This window comes from Perognathus longimembris, chromosome 8, assembly GCF_023159225.1.
Source record: "Perognathus longimembris pacificus isolate PPM17 chromosome 8, ASM2315922v1, whole genome shotgun sequence".
In the NCBI taxonomy this organism is placed as follows: domain Eukaryota; kingdom Metazoa; phylum Chordata; class Mammalia; order Rodentia; family Heteromyidae; genus Perognathus; species Perognathus longimembris.
The window spans coordinates 26,592,620-26,609,283 of NC_063168.1; the positions used below are offsets into that span (position 1 = coordinate 26,592,620).

Here is a 16,664-nt window from a genome sequence, read left to right on the forward strand (position 1 = left end):
GGGGTTGAAAAACTATTGACTACTGAGCATCTTAAAATGATTCCAGTTTTCTACTGAACTCTAGAGAACAGATCCCAAGTTTTTTAATTGACTGAATCTTCTTTTAAATAACTAGTCAACAAGAGTCAGTTTTTAATCTTCTACAAGATATTCTTTGCAATTGTTCCAGCCTAAAATATATAAACGGAACAGTAGAAGCTGTCTGAAGAAAGTGAATTGTCCTTTCACATAAATGTTATTCAGAAATGTGTCAATGCCCAAGTTCATGTTCATTTTATAAGAATTGTTTAACTGCATCATAGAATGGCCTATCGTCCTTCCTCTCTATCTATATCCTCAACCCATTATTTTATTCTTGAAATCAGCAGACATAGAATAAAATGATCCTGGTGAATCAAAAAGAAGCTAGTTTAAGAGGTGAGACTCCCACAGGGTGTTTGTTGTGTCTGAAACTGTTCCCTGCAAATTTCCCACTTGCTGACATTTACCCATAAAATGCCTCTTCCTGGGTACTTTCCCTTCTTTGCTCATTCATTCTGGCTTGCATTATCTTGTTGGTTTTTTGTTGTTGCTGTTTTGTTTCTTTCATTTGCTCTCCTGTTTCATCTCTACTTTCCCCCCTTAGGACACTTCAGACTGTTTGGTTCCCCTTCACAAAATGTGTTTTCTTGTCCTTTCCCAGTTGGTCCTACTTCATCCCTTTATACTACTAGTTTTTGAATTTGCCTATAAAGTAGTGTTTAACTTTTAGATTATGGTTTGGAATTCTCTTTTTGTCCTTGTTTCCCAAGGGTCAATGCATGTAATTGTGGTTCGCAGGTAGCTAATCCTTTTAGAGCTAAGGGGCAAAGAGAAATATGCCCCAAATTCCTAAATCTGGATCTTTGCTGTCACTCTCTGCTGCCCTCCAGCGGCTATCAGTAGAATGTAGTAGTGTGAAATCAGTTCCAAGACTTGGCTCTGCTGCCCTTTCCTCACATGGAGTATACTTAAGGAAGACACTGAGTAGTCCAGTTAATGGAAGTATGGTCATTGTTCAGAACATAGCAGCTTTCATTTAACCGTTACTAACATAAAACCTATGATGCAATGGCTATTCCAAGGAAATACACTGGATTATTGTATGATGATTCCCCTTGTCCTTGCCACTACATATGTAATTGTGTCCAAAACCACTAGTTAGCTTTATGGGTTTACATTCATTTTTGAGCCAAATAAGAGAAAGACCACCAGGGAAGGGAAGGAAGTAGATTTTTCCCACAGGTTCCTCAGGTCTCTTATGGTAAAGCAGAATAGGATCAGCGATGAAGCCTGTAAATGAAGAAACTACTCGGTGCTTAGTAAGTTACATTCATTAGTTCTTCACTCAAAAGCAGAAACAGAATCGAACTCTAGCCTGAACTGTCAGACTTTATTACTAAGACAGCTAGTGATGCTGGGATGGCCACACTAAAAGCTATAGTCCTCCTTCTGCTGGAGCAAAGTGAGCAGAGGGTTGGTGCAGATTAGACTTACCCCATGGTAAAACGCCATGGGAAGGATTTCCTATACTCTGGTGAACCTCAAAGAGGTAGGACTTGGGCTTCAGAAAGATGGAACAAGCAAGGTTTCAGTTAGGCTCTCCACCTAGCTCAAGGCTGTGGCAAGATAGGCTGACAACAACACTGGACAACAGACAATGGTAACCTAGATGGCCCCTTCGTCAGAAGATCAAACCATATATAGAGAGAAAGAGGCCCAGAAGTTCCTCCTCAACCAAACTGAATTAGGTAAAAATGAAGTGTTTCAGGCCTACACTGCTACCAATGGGTGTAAAACTCCACAGAAGAAAGCCAAAGACCCTGGAAAATAGACATTAGACTTTATCATTCCTTTGACCTTCTTTTTCAGACTTTATAAAATAAAACCACAACATAAAAGAGCTGTAAAGGATGTGCCTTATAGAATTCTGTAATGCATTACTTGTGTTTCATTTTTTATTAGGACACACATAAATATAATAACATCCAGATATCCTAAATGTAGAAATAAATAAATAATATGTCTCTTGTTTATAAGACTACCATGGTCTCCATATAGTTATCATCTACTACTAATATTCCCTTCCTCTGATTTCCAAGCTCTTGAAACAACTAATTCCATGAAGACTTTAGGAAATCTGACCCCTGTGAGATACTAAAACGAATTTTTCCATAAAAAGAGGACAATGCCTAGAAAATATCGTTCCAAATACGCTAGGCCTGCAAGTGGACCCCTAAATGTCTGGTCTTTCCCTCATGCTCAAGTGTTATCTTGTATAATTTGATATACCAAAGTACTGTGCTTGTTTGGATTGTTTCACAAGAACCCCTGCATCAAAAACGGAATCTGTATTAAATAACTTTTTAAAAAGTCCTGAGGTAGAATTTCTGACCTCACCTCCTCCTCAGTTAAGAAACTATAGTCTCAGAAGTTTTAGAGGAAGTGCTCCTCTCATCATCTAAGATATTGAAAAAAATCTCAATTAGTTACATGCTACTCACAAGTCATTTTCCCCAATGTTTCCAGTTACTAAAGATGCAAGTAACGTAAGGGATTATCTCTGGTTTGTAAGGGGCTGCTACAACATCCCAGGAACTGACGACTGTACTCACCTGCACCCTGCTTTTTGCATGTACTCATCTAGTAATGGCTTATGTAAAGCCAAAGGTCAAGCCTGGTGAGGACAATTCCCAGAATGTTTTTATCTAGGGCTGGGAACATGGCTTAGTGGCAAGAGTGCTCACCTCATATACATGAAGCCCTGGGTTCGATTCCCCAACACCACATATATAGAAAAGGCCAGGAGTGGCGCTATGGCTCAAGTGGCAGAGTGCTAGCCTTGAGCAAAAAGAAGCCAGGGACAGTGCTCAGGCCCTGAGTTCAAGGCCTAAGACTGGCAAAAAAAAAAAAAAAAAAAACAAATGTTTTTATCTATACAGATACTAGTCACAGATGATGTTAGCGCTTACCTGGTTAGGAACAGATGTTATTTCCTGTCAAGGCTTCCTTTGATGTTAGAGGTATTACCCTGACGATTACAGGTGCCTGTCCAAACAGCACTGGCAAAATAATCTTATCAAAAAAACCAGAAAACTCTGCTTCCATAAACTTAAAGGTCTTATTTATGTCAAGCTGTCAAACCAGAACTAAAGTCTTTTTCTGAAAGCCTGGGTATCAAAGATCAGCAGACTTTGCCTTACTCTGGGTATCTTGCCAGAAGACTCCCCAGTTGTCATTTAAACTGAAAAGTGTGGTGGCAATACAAAAACAAAACCAAAAACACCCAAATTCTAGATAAAGTGGCATCCCTTTGAAGCACAGGACATCCTGAAGAGCAAGTATGGGAAGCACAGAGGGCTAATAAGGTTTGATTCACAAGTATGAACAATTTCAGAATAATGTAAGCTCCACACATGTAGGGACCACGCCTTGTTTACTTGACATGGCGATGAATAAATGTTTTATAATGAGTGGGGAAGTTTACATCTATATGCAAATGCCTGTTGCTATACATATTGCAAAACATGCAATATCACCTACAGAAACTTTTAGTGGCTACATAGCAGCAGAGAGTTTTGTGCTCAATAGATACATATATGTATGCACACACATATATATAAATATTCTAATTAGCAAATGCCTTTAGGATATAATGAATCTGGATTTCATTTCTGATCTACCACCCCTACATTTACATGTGTGTACATTATGGTACTACAAGATAATTTTTATAAGATAAAAGCTTTATGCTCAAAATAATTTCTTCTAATCTCACTACTGACCTATCATAAGAAAAAGCATCATTCATTTCCATAAGGTATCAAGTTATTTGATTCCTGACTCTGGTGGATGATTCCTAGGTTGACAAGCCATAAATTTGGGTTAATATAAAATCTGAAGGTTAACAGAATATTTTGATCAAGCCTTGGTAGTAGAGTGTATCTACTGAAACATTACTGGTCCATACAATTCATTAATAAAAGGTTCTCAATTCTCTCCAAGATTTTTGGCACCAAGAATATCACTTTCATAAAAAACTTTCTATTACTGTCTACCTCTACACGTTTTTATCCATCAAGATTACTTACTTACTGCTCAGTAAATACTTAAGACTTCAAAAAGCTCTTGAAAAGCCCAAGTTAGAGGTATCCCTAAACTTCGTTTAGAATGGTTAATGTGAAATATTAAGAACAAATCCTATGGATCATATAACATTTTGATATGTGCTACATCAGACAAAACCAGAAATGTGTTTCCAACAGAGGTTATCATATAAATAAATATTAAGCCAAGTGAAGATTTTTCCATCTGAGTCATGGTGGTAGCAATAGCAGGCAAGCAAAGTGGGATTTTTTCTCCTAAGAACAGCACAATGTTCATTAAATATGGACAATTTATTGAACAGGACCAAGCTACAAATGATGAAAGGTGTTAAAGTTTGACATAGGTTGTTGAGTTGCTCTATGGCTTCCCTCATTGGTGTGGACTAACTTACTGTTTTATCTCTATACCTCTGGCAGCAACAGCATGAGAATCTATGCAACATCCCCAAAGAAAAATACAATTATTTCTCTTTGGTCTTTCAGTTGTTTTTAAGGTTAAGTGTCTGCAGTGGAAATGCACTGTGTTTACTTTAGACTGTAGGTTAGAAATTAGGGAATAACTGGCCCAGAGGGAATATCAACAGCACAATCTAAAAAAAGCCCTAGATATCTTGGGATAGTTTACTGTAGAAGAGTTGTTGCCAACAAGCTCTATTCAGGAGGTCTGATGCAATGTCACACCCTAGACCATTCAGCTTTATTAAAACTTATATACATCGGAAGTAAATAATTGGGGTCAAGGAATGATAGAGAATATGATGTTACTAAGGAATAGAATGCACTTAAGTATTTTCTTGCCAGTCAAAATGTAAGATGAACTGCTATAATTCAAATAAATAATGAAAATTATTTGAAGAGTTATATGTCCTAACAATGATCGTAAATAATAAATGTGAAATGTTTCATCTACTCCACATTAAGCTAAGCAGCATTTGGTGGAGAGGAGAATAAGCAGTATATTAAAACAAGTACACAAGGAAATTGAACAGCAGAAAACAAGAAATTGGAGAGAGTATAATATCTAAAGGAGAAGTCTAGATCCTAGTTACAAACACAAATTTTATCTTCCATTTTCTATAGTAGAATTTCTCTCTTCCTTTCTTAATATTTAATTCTTTTTCAATTTAATTCTATTTTTGCCTTGAAATATTACCTAACCATCTGTGCTCATAAAAATCTCTTTACCTCACAACTTCTTTTGGCATTTACAGACTCATTCTTTATTTAAAAATATTTACTGTAAAGGTGATGTACACAGGGAGTTATATAAGTCTGGTAATGAGTATATTTCCTTTTGAACAGTGTCACCCCCCACTCCCTCATTCTCTCCCAGTCTTTTCCCCTCACATTTCCCCTCCCTTTCAAGTTGTATAGTTCATTTCCAACATAGTGTCTACTGAATATCATTCGTGAATCAGTTTACCATTTGTCCTACCATTTCTGTGCTTCCCTTTCCCCTTCCCAAATCAAATAGACTTATACACAAGGCAAAGAGTATAGAAATCAAATCAATAACAAAAGAGAGTAAAACAAAGAAAAAAGGAAAGAAAAAAAAGAACCACAAACAGTACAATAATAATGATAATAATAATAAAAAACCTCTTGTCATTCCTATCCCTGATTTGCATTGTTTTAGCTAGGTCTGAAGTCCCAGGTAGAATACACATTGGAGTTAATTTCTCATTTCTTGAATTTTGGCTATGTCATTAGCTCTAGGTTAGAAGACAGTGGGAGTGAGTAATGGATTAGTAGTTTCAAATTAGTTTTCAAGAGTTTGCACATTTCCTTCTTGGAACTCTCTCAGCTGCCTGTAAGTCTGAATTAGGGTATTGGTGGATGTGAGATTAAATGCAGTAATGCAGTAGTCAGTCCTTTACCAGTCTAGCAGCTGACTTCTACATATGAATGATTCCTACTGAACCTAAACAAAATTGCTAAATAGTAATAAAAAGGCTGTTATTTTAAGGCAATTTGTGTGGGTGTGGCTTATTATGCAGCCAAAGTTGCTTAAAAATGAACAAGTATTTGCTGAATTGTGCATTTCCTGTGCTGCATATATTGCAGGCACTCAGAATTGGATGAAATAAACTGAAATAAAATCCAAACTCGTGTCAATCAGCACTGTCTATTTAATGTTTAGGTAAAGTATTCTTTCTTTTTTTTATGGGAAGGGGTACTAGCACTGAAGCTTGAACACAGGGCCTGGGTACTGCCCCTTAGTGGTTTTTTTTTTTTTTGTTGTTGTTGTTTTTAATGATAATTACTTATTTATTTTCAAAGTGATGTACAGAGGGGTTACAGTTTCCTATGTTAGGCCATGGGTACATTTCTTGTACTATTTGTTACCTCCTCCCTCATCCCCCCCTTTCCCTCTCCCCCCATAAGTTGTTCAGTTGGTTTACACCAAATGGTTTTGCAAGTATTGCTTTTGGAGTCACTTGTCTTTTTATCCTTTGTCTCTCCATTTTGATATTCCCTTTCACTTTGCTACTTCTAATACCAGTATATACAGTATCCAGGGTACTCAGATGAGATAACTCAGATGGGACAACCACAGGAAGGGGATACAAGAGGATCATCAAGAAAAGAAGCTATGGCTTCACATGGCATGTTGAAAGTAATTACAACAGTGGTATCACAGTCATTTCCATAACATGGAGTTCATTTCACTTAGCATTATCTTATGTGTTCATAATTTTTTCATTTAAGACTGGATGTCCACCACTTGAGACACAGCTCAAATTTTGGCTTTTCAGTGGTTAACTGGAAATGAGCTGACTTGGAACTGCAACCCTCAGATCTCAGCCTCCTGAGTACGTAGGATTACGTGTCAGCCACTGGCACCTGACTCTAAACCACGCTGAAAAAGTCAAATAAATACTAATACTAATAACACTAATACTAAATAAATACTAATAATCCACTACTGACCTTGTATAATTTCTTATTATAAAACCATTACAGGCCATCAATTGTTGGGAGTGTAAATATACCAGTTCATATGTCACTTTTAAAACAGCTAATTAAGTGAGGTCTTAATTTATCTTCAACTTTTAACATGCTATAAATCTGAATTTTGATAAAAATGTTTTACATATAAAGTTGTACTGTAATCCTACTTTTATAAACGTATACATTGAGAAAATATAAAATGTTAAAGAGGACAATGTATGGGCTGGGAATGTGGTTTAGTAGTAGAGTACTTGCCTAGCATGTATAAACCCTGGGTTTGATTCCTCAGTACCACATAAACAAAAAAGTCGAAAGTGGTGCTGTGGCTCAAGTAGTAGAGTGCTAGCCTTGAGCAAAAAGGAGCTCAGGGACAGTGCCCAGGCCTTGAATTCAAGCCCCAGGACTAGCCAAAAAAAAAAAAAAAGAAGAAGACAACTTTTAATTTGTGCTGTCTAATTCACATTATTATCAATGGTAGGCTGTCTAAAGCTAGAAATTCAATAAATGGCAAACGTATGTTACTGTATTTTAATTATGAAGGGCTATACAAATGTAAAATATCATGAATAGTTGTAAATCTAAAATGCCATTTCACTTTTTCTACAAAAAGTAGGGAAATGGTATTAGAACAAGTGAAAAGAGATGAATAGTATCTCTAGCTTACATCCATTTTGCTTTCCTACGAAATGTTACAGTTTGAAATGACACTATTATAGTATATACAGAGATGATCTTATCAAATACCCCATGTTTCCAACATTTTTAAAATTATCATTCACTTGATAGTGTCTGAAAGTCTAATGCAAGAAAATACAAAAGCATGAGCAAAATGAATATACTCAGAAAACAAGGAGGCAAATTCTGTCAGTGACAGTGTCAGAACTCCCTTACTGAACTGCACTGGGGCAGGTCTTACGTTGGTACATACTCTATGCCCTGCCTTGACTTCGATTTCTTCCTTTAGCTTCTGTTGTTCCTACATAATTTTTTTGTATACTTAAATTATAAAAGGCTTAATAATTAATCAGTAAATAGACTAGAAAATGGAATTTTAGGCAGGATGTTCAACAGTAATATAATCTGTATTGCTAATAATGTGTGTAAAAGAAAAAATATGGGAGAGGAAAGTCTCAAATTTTGGTTCATAAAGCCAACCATATAAAGAGTAGCTGAGGCAAAGATTCATAATGCTTCATGTAAAAAAGATCCAGTTACTGACAAATGTGAAGCTCAATAAATCACGAATAGAAAGCTTATCTCTATCAATTAAGGATTCAATAGTAATAATAATAATAATAATAATAATAATAATAATAATGAAGAAGAAGAGTGAAGGGCCAATGCGAGATAGATTTTAGCCACCTGAAGAAAACGGCTTTCTAAAGGTGAATGTGCTTTTAGGGACAGAGTTCTCAAGAAGGATACTGAATCTGAGCAGCAAAACAAAAGCTATTTTCTCTTACTTTTAGAATAAGCCTCCACTGTGAAATTTAAAATTCCATAGGAGGAGTTTGAAAAGTACTTGAACAGGATATTAATTATGCCTCACTTCATGCCAAGGCATCTTCTCTGGAAGTATATGCCAATGTTTCTATTTGGAGTTTAAACACTTCTATCATTCAGAAGCCTCCCTTAAAATATAAGTAAATTTTGAAAATGAGTAAGATGAGCTATAAAGAAAAAAAATGTTCTTACAAAGAATACAAAAGGACCATTCCCACTCCCTCCTCACAAGTTTTACCTGAGCCTACTAATATAATACTGCCCCAGAGCTAACAAAGTTGTTCAAATCATCTAGGATAGAAGTTGACCCCTTCAAGATGCTTTAACAGATAAAAGCATAAATAAGATTTGGGTAATAGACTCACATAAATAAAATTTAGGTAATAGACTCAACAGGAGAAGTAATCTTTCATTATCAGTAAAATTTTATAATTTTGTTTCTACCATAAAAATTTCATAAAAGAAACTCTGGTAAAAGAAACAGGAAACTTAAGCAGAAACAACATTGCAGCTCACTTAGAGCTCACATACTTAAGCATTCATCCCTGACGCAGACCCACCTTATTTTGTCTGTGTTTTGTAACTTATCCGCTTAGTTAATATTTTCTGTGAACACTAGTTGCTTCCCATAGGGACCAAAACCACAAACTAGAGAAAACGACCACATTTCCTTCTCATGAATAGTCAGAAAGGAAAAACTTTTCTTAGATATGTTCTTCCAAGAAAATTCAATTTCTGCTTTCCAAGGAAAGCCAATTGGCTTAAAAGTTTCTGAAATAAACAGGGGTGGGGTTAGTTCCCAAATACCACCCCTCAAAATCCAAAAGCAAAATCTCAATCTTTCCATCGTCTATCAGTCAAAGGGTTAAGACTTGAGTGTCTTGTTTGAGTTACAGCATGTACAGGTAGATACAGGTCTTAAGTGTGAGAAGAGATAGTTTTATTTATAACCATCCTCGGAAAGCCTTATGTGTAAGAGCTCCCCACCCCCACCCCGGCCCCCTCTACCCCTGATATTAAGTTGATACACGTTTCTGGGAAACAGCCTGAATCCTCAAACTTTGGTGGGTCTACAGACACACAATTTTGTTTTCTGCTCAACAGAGCTTTCCAGAATTGTCATCAGATGACAGATTACACTGCCCATGCACAGGATTCAGGGGTAGTTCAGGCTATCCATTATGGGTTAAAAGCTGTTCCAGCATGAATCAAGTCACAGTGGTAAGGAGACTACCAATACAAGGGTCCTATAGCTTTAAGAAATACCCTGGGCATCTAAAAGTTTTCAGAATGCAAACTATGTCAGCTCTGAAAACAAGAGGCACTGCATCATTATGGCAGGAGAAACAAAGCCAGCCCCCTTTTAAAAACAGACAAAAAAAGATTGTTTTAATAGGAAAGAAGCATCAGTCATTGATTCTTACTTCATTCACACTTTCTATCCAACCCCATCCATCTTCAGAGTGAAGAGATGACAGAGCCCAGTTAGCTCTCTCCCTCTTTGGGCTCCCGCCCATCCCGTTCCACTATATCCAAACCACCAAGGCCTACCAACCCATCCACTTCGATTTGCAAGAAATAGCCTATGGAGTGATTCTTTCTATCTAATGAACTCGCCAAAGCTCAGGTATGTCTAAACACTAGCTTTCATCACATTATTTTCACAGGGCTGCTTGACAGGTTAGCATGACCAGTTAAGAGTCTTTGCTAATCGTCTCCACAAATGACTAGTTACTTACGGGACACCACATTCTACCAAGGAGGCAACAGGAAGCCTAAAGCCAGAAGGAAAAAGTCAACAAACCAAATCAACAATCCAGAATATCGAATATTTCATTTTCCTTCAATGCGGCTGGCCACATTATCTCTAGACAAAAGTTGTCCAGGCAGACAGTCTCTGCATCAGTGCACCTGCTTAGCATTGGTCTGTTGAGTTATCTTTTCGCTGTGTCTGCAGAAGTCAACTACAACACAATGGGTCGCATCACTTGAGGGTCACTTGAGTCCCTCTACTCTCTGCATCCCTCCTCCCACCCCCTGCCTTCCCTTCTACCCACAAAACCTTTAACTCCACCAGAGCTAAGGATCCCAGATAGCTAAATAAAAGAGGTGGCCTCAAATACAGGGAAAACCCCTTAGGTCTCCAGTGTGAATCGCCAATGCCAATCCCCCACTCCTCCCCTTTTCCTTAAGACCTGATGGTCTTCAGTCACACATCTTAAAAGAAAAACAAAAAACAAAAACACAAAGACTTACTTGTCTCAAGTCGATGAAGGCCAACTGCAGCGTGTCCTCCTGGAACCCAGGCACCGGGCCGGATCTGGCAAACTCTGTGGGAAAGAAAAGAGGATAAAAAGCGCCTTTAACTAACCATGGACAGGGAGATTGGCAGACGGATGACAGGGAAGACAAGAGAGGCTGGGGGAGAGGAGGACCAAGCTTCTAAGGAGTCATGTCTCTCTCCCTTCAGCTTCTTTGTTTGCCCTTCAAAATTCGTGTCATCAAAACACCATTAATTCCAGCATCCTGACAGCAAGGAAACTGTACTAATTCGACCTGAAATTTATTCCCATGAGCTGCGCTGGGCTCCAGAGTATTTGTTTTGTGAATGGACAAACAACTTGCAGAGGAGGAGGGAGTGGGGGAGAGAAAAAAGTTTTTCCTCTCAACACAATAAAATCTTCAGCTGTGAAACTCTTTTCAGTTCCAAAAGCTATTTATATTTTAGATTGCTGAAGGAATTTTCTAATTTCACGCTTGTCACCTCATTCCCTAAGCATTTATCAAAAAATATTCTCTGCCACATCATTAATTATTCCCTCACTGATTATTTGTATTATCTCATGAGTGCCAATACCCCTCCCCCTCCAACAGAGGCTGCCCCAATCCAGTGTTGGGCTTCTGAGAAAAAGAGGATTTGTAGATATGAAAATGTCCATCTGAGTAAATTTCATTGCAAAATATTTGCATGTCTATCTTTCTACATATCCTTTATCCTCTGTTCATTCTATTATTCTATTCTCAAATTTCTTCTGTATCTTCCCTCCACCAAAATTTCCTCTTAGGTGACAGAGAGCATGAGTGTCATTTGCAATTTCCAGTAGCACGGGTGCATGCTCAGTTTATGACTCTGGCTTCCAAGTCGTCAAGAAGAGAACTGCGCTAGCTACGGGGAGAAATACTAGTAACAGTTAAGAATGTCAAGTTTTATTGTCCCTGAGGCCTGCCTATTAGTAAATCAAAAGGTCTTATGTTTCACACACACACACACACACACACACACACACACACACACAGAGCAAATTCAAAACTAGAGAGTTACTATGTCTTCAATCCTTTCAGTGAAGATAGTGTGATGGACATCTAATATTAATTGGTATGTGCCTTGAAACATCTCAAGTGTCTGTTTGAAGCAAATATGAAAAGAAGCATTTTCTTTGCAAACATATTTCCTAAGACAGAATTTAAGAAACTATAGTGGCTACTATATTTTTCTTTTGAAATTAAATAAAATGTATCAAGATATTTGCATATGCAGTGGAGAATTGCTGTAAACAGCTGAATACATTCAAAATGATTTGAGAGCAATTACTGGAATTTCTGTTCTTTAAAAGTACTTTCTAGTGGCTGGGAATAGAGCCTAGTGGCAAGAGTGCTTGCCTTCCATACATGAAGCCCTGGGTTCAATTCTCCAGCACCACATATATAGAAAACGGCCAGAAGAGGCGCTGTGGCTCAAGTGGCAGAGTGCTAGCCTTGAGCAAAAAGAAGCCAGGGACAGTGCTCTGGCCTTGAGTCCAAGGCCCAGGACTGGCAAAAAAAAAAAAAAAAAAAAAGTACTTTCTAGTTGCTTAAACTTAATAGGTTTTCATACAATTAATTCCAACGAGTTAAGAATGTAGGGACATGAGAACACTAGGTAAAGCAAAATGTAAATCAACATATTAATTTAATTAAAATATGTCAAAAATGTATTGCACAATATTTGTATTATACAAAATATTGACATTTCAAATAAATAAAATGAATAAATGGAAGGACATAAACTATTAGCAACAGTGAAAATTCACATGTCATTCAGAAATAATTCCATCATGTACACAGTTTAAGTAATAGTTTTAATTATAAAGTAAAATTCTAAAGCTCTCAAATACTTTATGAAAACCATATTATCAGAAAGCTTGGTATTTCACTTAGCATCATCTTATGAGATCATATGGGCATAGCTATTGGGCTATTGTGATCTGCTATGACTAACCTAAACATGTACTAATTATTCCCTATGAGGGAAAAATCATTGTGTGCATGTTTCTTTGGGTCTGGCTCACTTTACTTAGTATGATTTTTTTTTTCCAAGTCCTTCCATTTCCTTACGAATGGGGCAGTGTCGTTCTTTCTGATAGAGGCATAGAATTCCATTGTGTATATGTGCCACATTTTCCTGATCCTCTTGTCTACTAAGGGGCATCTGGGTTGGTTCCATATTTTAGCAAGCCCAATAGCTATGCCCGTATGAACACATAAGATGACGCTAAGTGAAATGAACTCCATGTTATGGAAACAAGTGGTAAATCATTGTAATTATTTTCAACATGCCATGTGAAACAGTACCTTTTTTTTTTTCTCTTGTTTTCCCTTCCTGTGGGTTTACCCCTGTTATCACTGTATTTGAACTTAGTACCCTGGATACTGTATATATGTGTATTAGAATTAGGGAAGGGAAAAGGAATGCCAAAATCGAGAGACAAAGGATAAAAAGACAAACCATTCTAAAAGCAATACTTACAAAACCATTTGGTATAAACAACTGTACAACTTATTGGGGGGAAAGGCAAAGGGGAAGGGGGACGGGGGAGAAATGAGGGAGGAGGTAACAAGTTGTATAAGAAATGTACTCACTACCTTACATATGAAAATGTAACCTCTCTGTACTTCACTTTGACAATAAAGAAAAAAAACGAAGCTTGATATCACCTATCCTTTATATCAACAGTGACCATAATCTGTGACAACTGTTTATATACAGTAACTGTTCAAATGAAATGTACAATTGTCTTATTTTCTGTTCCTGTTGAAAGCAGAAGAAATTATAGCATAGCTACTGTTATTCTTTTGATGGTCTCAATTTTAAGTGGTCACTTAAATAAGCTTCCCATGCTTACTACTTATCTTACATCATGAAAGTTTATGTCGCACCATTTGAAACATGAAATTGTTTCAGTAGGAATCCTACCTCCGTCAAAGTACAGCAACTGTTAAGACATTCTGCTGTCCTATATACATACAACTCAACAGAATTACCATGAGACACATAGTTTGAATGTCTGGGAACTGGCTTCACATTCTTGAATCTCCTTATTGAGCATGTTCCCTAGGGCTAATCTATGAAGCTGATGAAACCTCTCAGGAATCTGAAGTTGATGCATGTATTTAGTTCTTAGAGTTACTTTATGGACTTTTTAAAATTTCTTTATTGTCAAAGTAAAGTACAGAGGGGTTATAGTTTCATACATAAGGCAGTGAGTACATTTCTTATCCAACTTGTTACCTCTATGGACTTAATTTTTATGACACACTGAGTCTTTAGATTCCCAAAGGATATGGTGGCCTTTGATTTACCCTTTAACAAATCAGAGAACCAGAGAATGATAATTATACCAAGAAGGACAAAGTGAAAGGTTTAATTTACACATATAGCTTATAGAAATGTCTAATTACTGTATATTCAATTTCATAATTTTTTCATAGCCTCCTGTATATAATCTTTTTTAACTACACTTTTTCTTCTTGCTGTGTTAGAGATTGACCCCAGGACTTCGTGTATGCTAGACAAGCACTCACTCTACCTCCAGACCCAGTAAACCCTTTAGGGAAAAAGGCTATATCATAATCCCTAACCAAGTCTCCAAAATAGTAGATGTTCAACAAATATCAGGATATAATTTTACAAGTTATATAAATAGTAAGTTTAATTAACCATATATACTTAACATCCCAATAAACATTTTGGATTATAGGCAAACTATCCTTAACTTCAGTATCAATAAACAGGCCACAGGAATTGATAGGAAGATAAAAATTGGGGAGATAAAAATCAGTATTTGAACCTTGATTTTTGTGGAGATTACTTATCCCCTTTGTATTTCAAAATCTTGTAAAACTTAATAACAAGCCCTTCTTATGGGGCAGTGATCAGGACTAAGTAAAGTGACACATGTAAAGCCATTGGTAGAATGCCTGCCATATCATAATTGGTTATCATTACTATTAGTTTTTTGTATGATTATGTATTTATCTGCAAAGAAGCTTTGACTATAGTTTAAGAAATGCTGTTCAATATAAAGAATAAAATATCAGAAGAAATTCAGCAACCGTTCAGTAATGAGATTAGTGAGTTGGCATTGCAAATGTATTTATAGGCAAAGATTTCATTGCTTCATTCAAAGGGAGTTCATATGATTAAATACTATTAGTACTATGAAATTCAATAAATGCATAAAATAAATCTGTAATATTTCTACTCAATCTTCTCTTGGAAAAAAATTATTTCCCAAGTCATTTTTAATATATGAAAAATGTTTATTAACAAGCATGAATATTTTAAAGGACATGGTAATTCATGTATAACTAGATTCCAATTACATAAAATACACATACACTCATGACAGTAAACATTGCATAATGTTTACCAAAGCTGCAATGGAGTCCTGGAGTCCTTTTTTTTTTGGCTCATTGGTCAGTGCTCCACCAACTAAGCCATGAGGTGTTCTTCTCCTTTATAGTTTATAAACATTATATGAGTTCTTCTCCTTTATAGTTTATAAACATTTAAAAAATTAATGATCACTTTCATATCCAAAGATGAGGAAAAGGGAGAACACAAGTGTACATACACACATGCACACAGTCAGTAGCAGTACTAGTTTAGTAATCATTTCTCTAATGACAAGATGTATAATTTATTCAAGAATTAGCATTATAGGCACCTGGGATTGGGCTGTACATCCAAATTCAAAGAGGTTGCTTGACAGAAAGAGGAAGGAAAACTGCAGATGCAAGGGAGATAAGAGGTCCCAAGCCCACTGTAACATGCTGATACATGAAGAAATTGATGACATGAGAGGTCCTTTAGAGTTAAGAATGGAAACCTTTCTTTTTTGGCCTCATAAAAAGAGGTACATACACATAATCACACAGCCAAATCAGTCACTTTCTGGATGTGCCAGGTTTTCCATCTCTGACTTAAGCCAGCATGAGTTTTGAAAGTGTGGCTTTCTGCAGTGCCTCAGCATCTGTAAGGAAATTGATAACCTTCCTTTGCTTAACACAGACCCAAACCCCAGATCTGACCAACTTTTATCTCTTGGGGACAGAGTCAAAGTTCCAGTGTGGTAGGAAGATAGTTTCATCTTGGAAAGAAAATTAAGGTTTATATTAACCTTGATCAATACCAACTAATTCTACAGAGAAGTTGGTTCTCTCTCTTCTTGCCTGAAAAATAACAGTAGGACTGAATAGTTTAACATGGTATCAGGCCTCACTCCATGATGCAATGTACAAAGATGAAAAATCTTTCAGTGAGGCAACTATCCAAGCCACCCTCTGAAGTTTGTAGAAAAAAAGTTTCACTGACATTATTGTTATTATTATTATTATTTTTTTTTTGCCACTCCTGGGGCTTGGACTCGGCCTGAGCACTGTCCCTGGCTTCTTTTTGCTCAAGGCTAGCACTCTGCCATTTAAGCCACAGAGCCATTTCTGGCCGTTTTCTAAATTTGTGGTGCTGGGGAATTGAACCCAGGGCTTCATGTATATGAGGCAAGCATGCTTGCCACTAGGCCATATCCCTAGCCCTCATTGACAATATTTTAAGAAAGAAGATAAACTTTAAGTGAAAGTACAGAGGAGAAAGAAAATGACTAATCAACTTAATTTGCTTATCAGGTACCAAACCTTTCTTATACATAAATCTATGAGATATGGCAATCACTTTTAAAAGCAGGGTTATTTTTTAAAGAATATCCTGCCAATTTACAATTCACATTGTCTTCAAGATGTAATAAAGTTGTCAAAGGGTAAAAGAAT

At 36.7% G+C, this 16,664-nt stretch overlaps 1 protein-coding gene across 3 annotated transcripts in view; it reads right to left on the reverse strand.

Moving 5' to 3' along the window:
• Exoc6b (exocyst complex component 6B) overlaps positions 1-16,664 on the reverse strand; it is a 530,388-nt gene that overhangs the window by 135,094 nt on the left and 378,630 nt on the right. For all 3 annotated transcript variants that reach the window (XR_007211870.1, XM_048352734.1, XM_048352735.1), the window contains one exon: positions 10,836-10,909. Coding sequence is in view for 2 of the 3 variants with exons in the window: in XM_048352734.1 (XP_048208691.1) it covers positions 10,836-10,909 (74 nt within the window). In the remaining variant the exon portion in view is untranslated. The remainder of the gene's footprint in view (positions 1-10,835; positions 10,910-16,664) is intronic.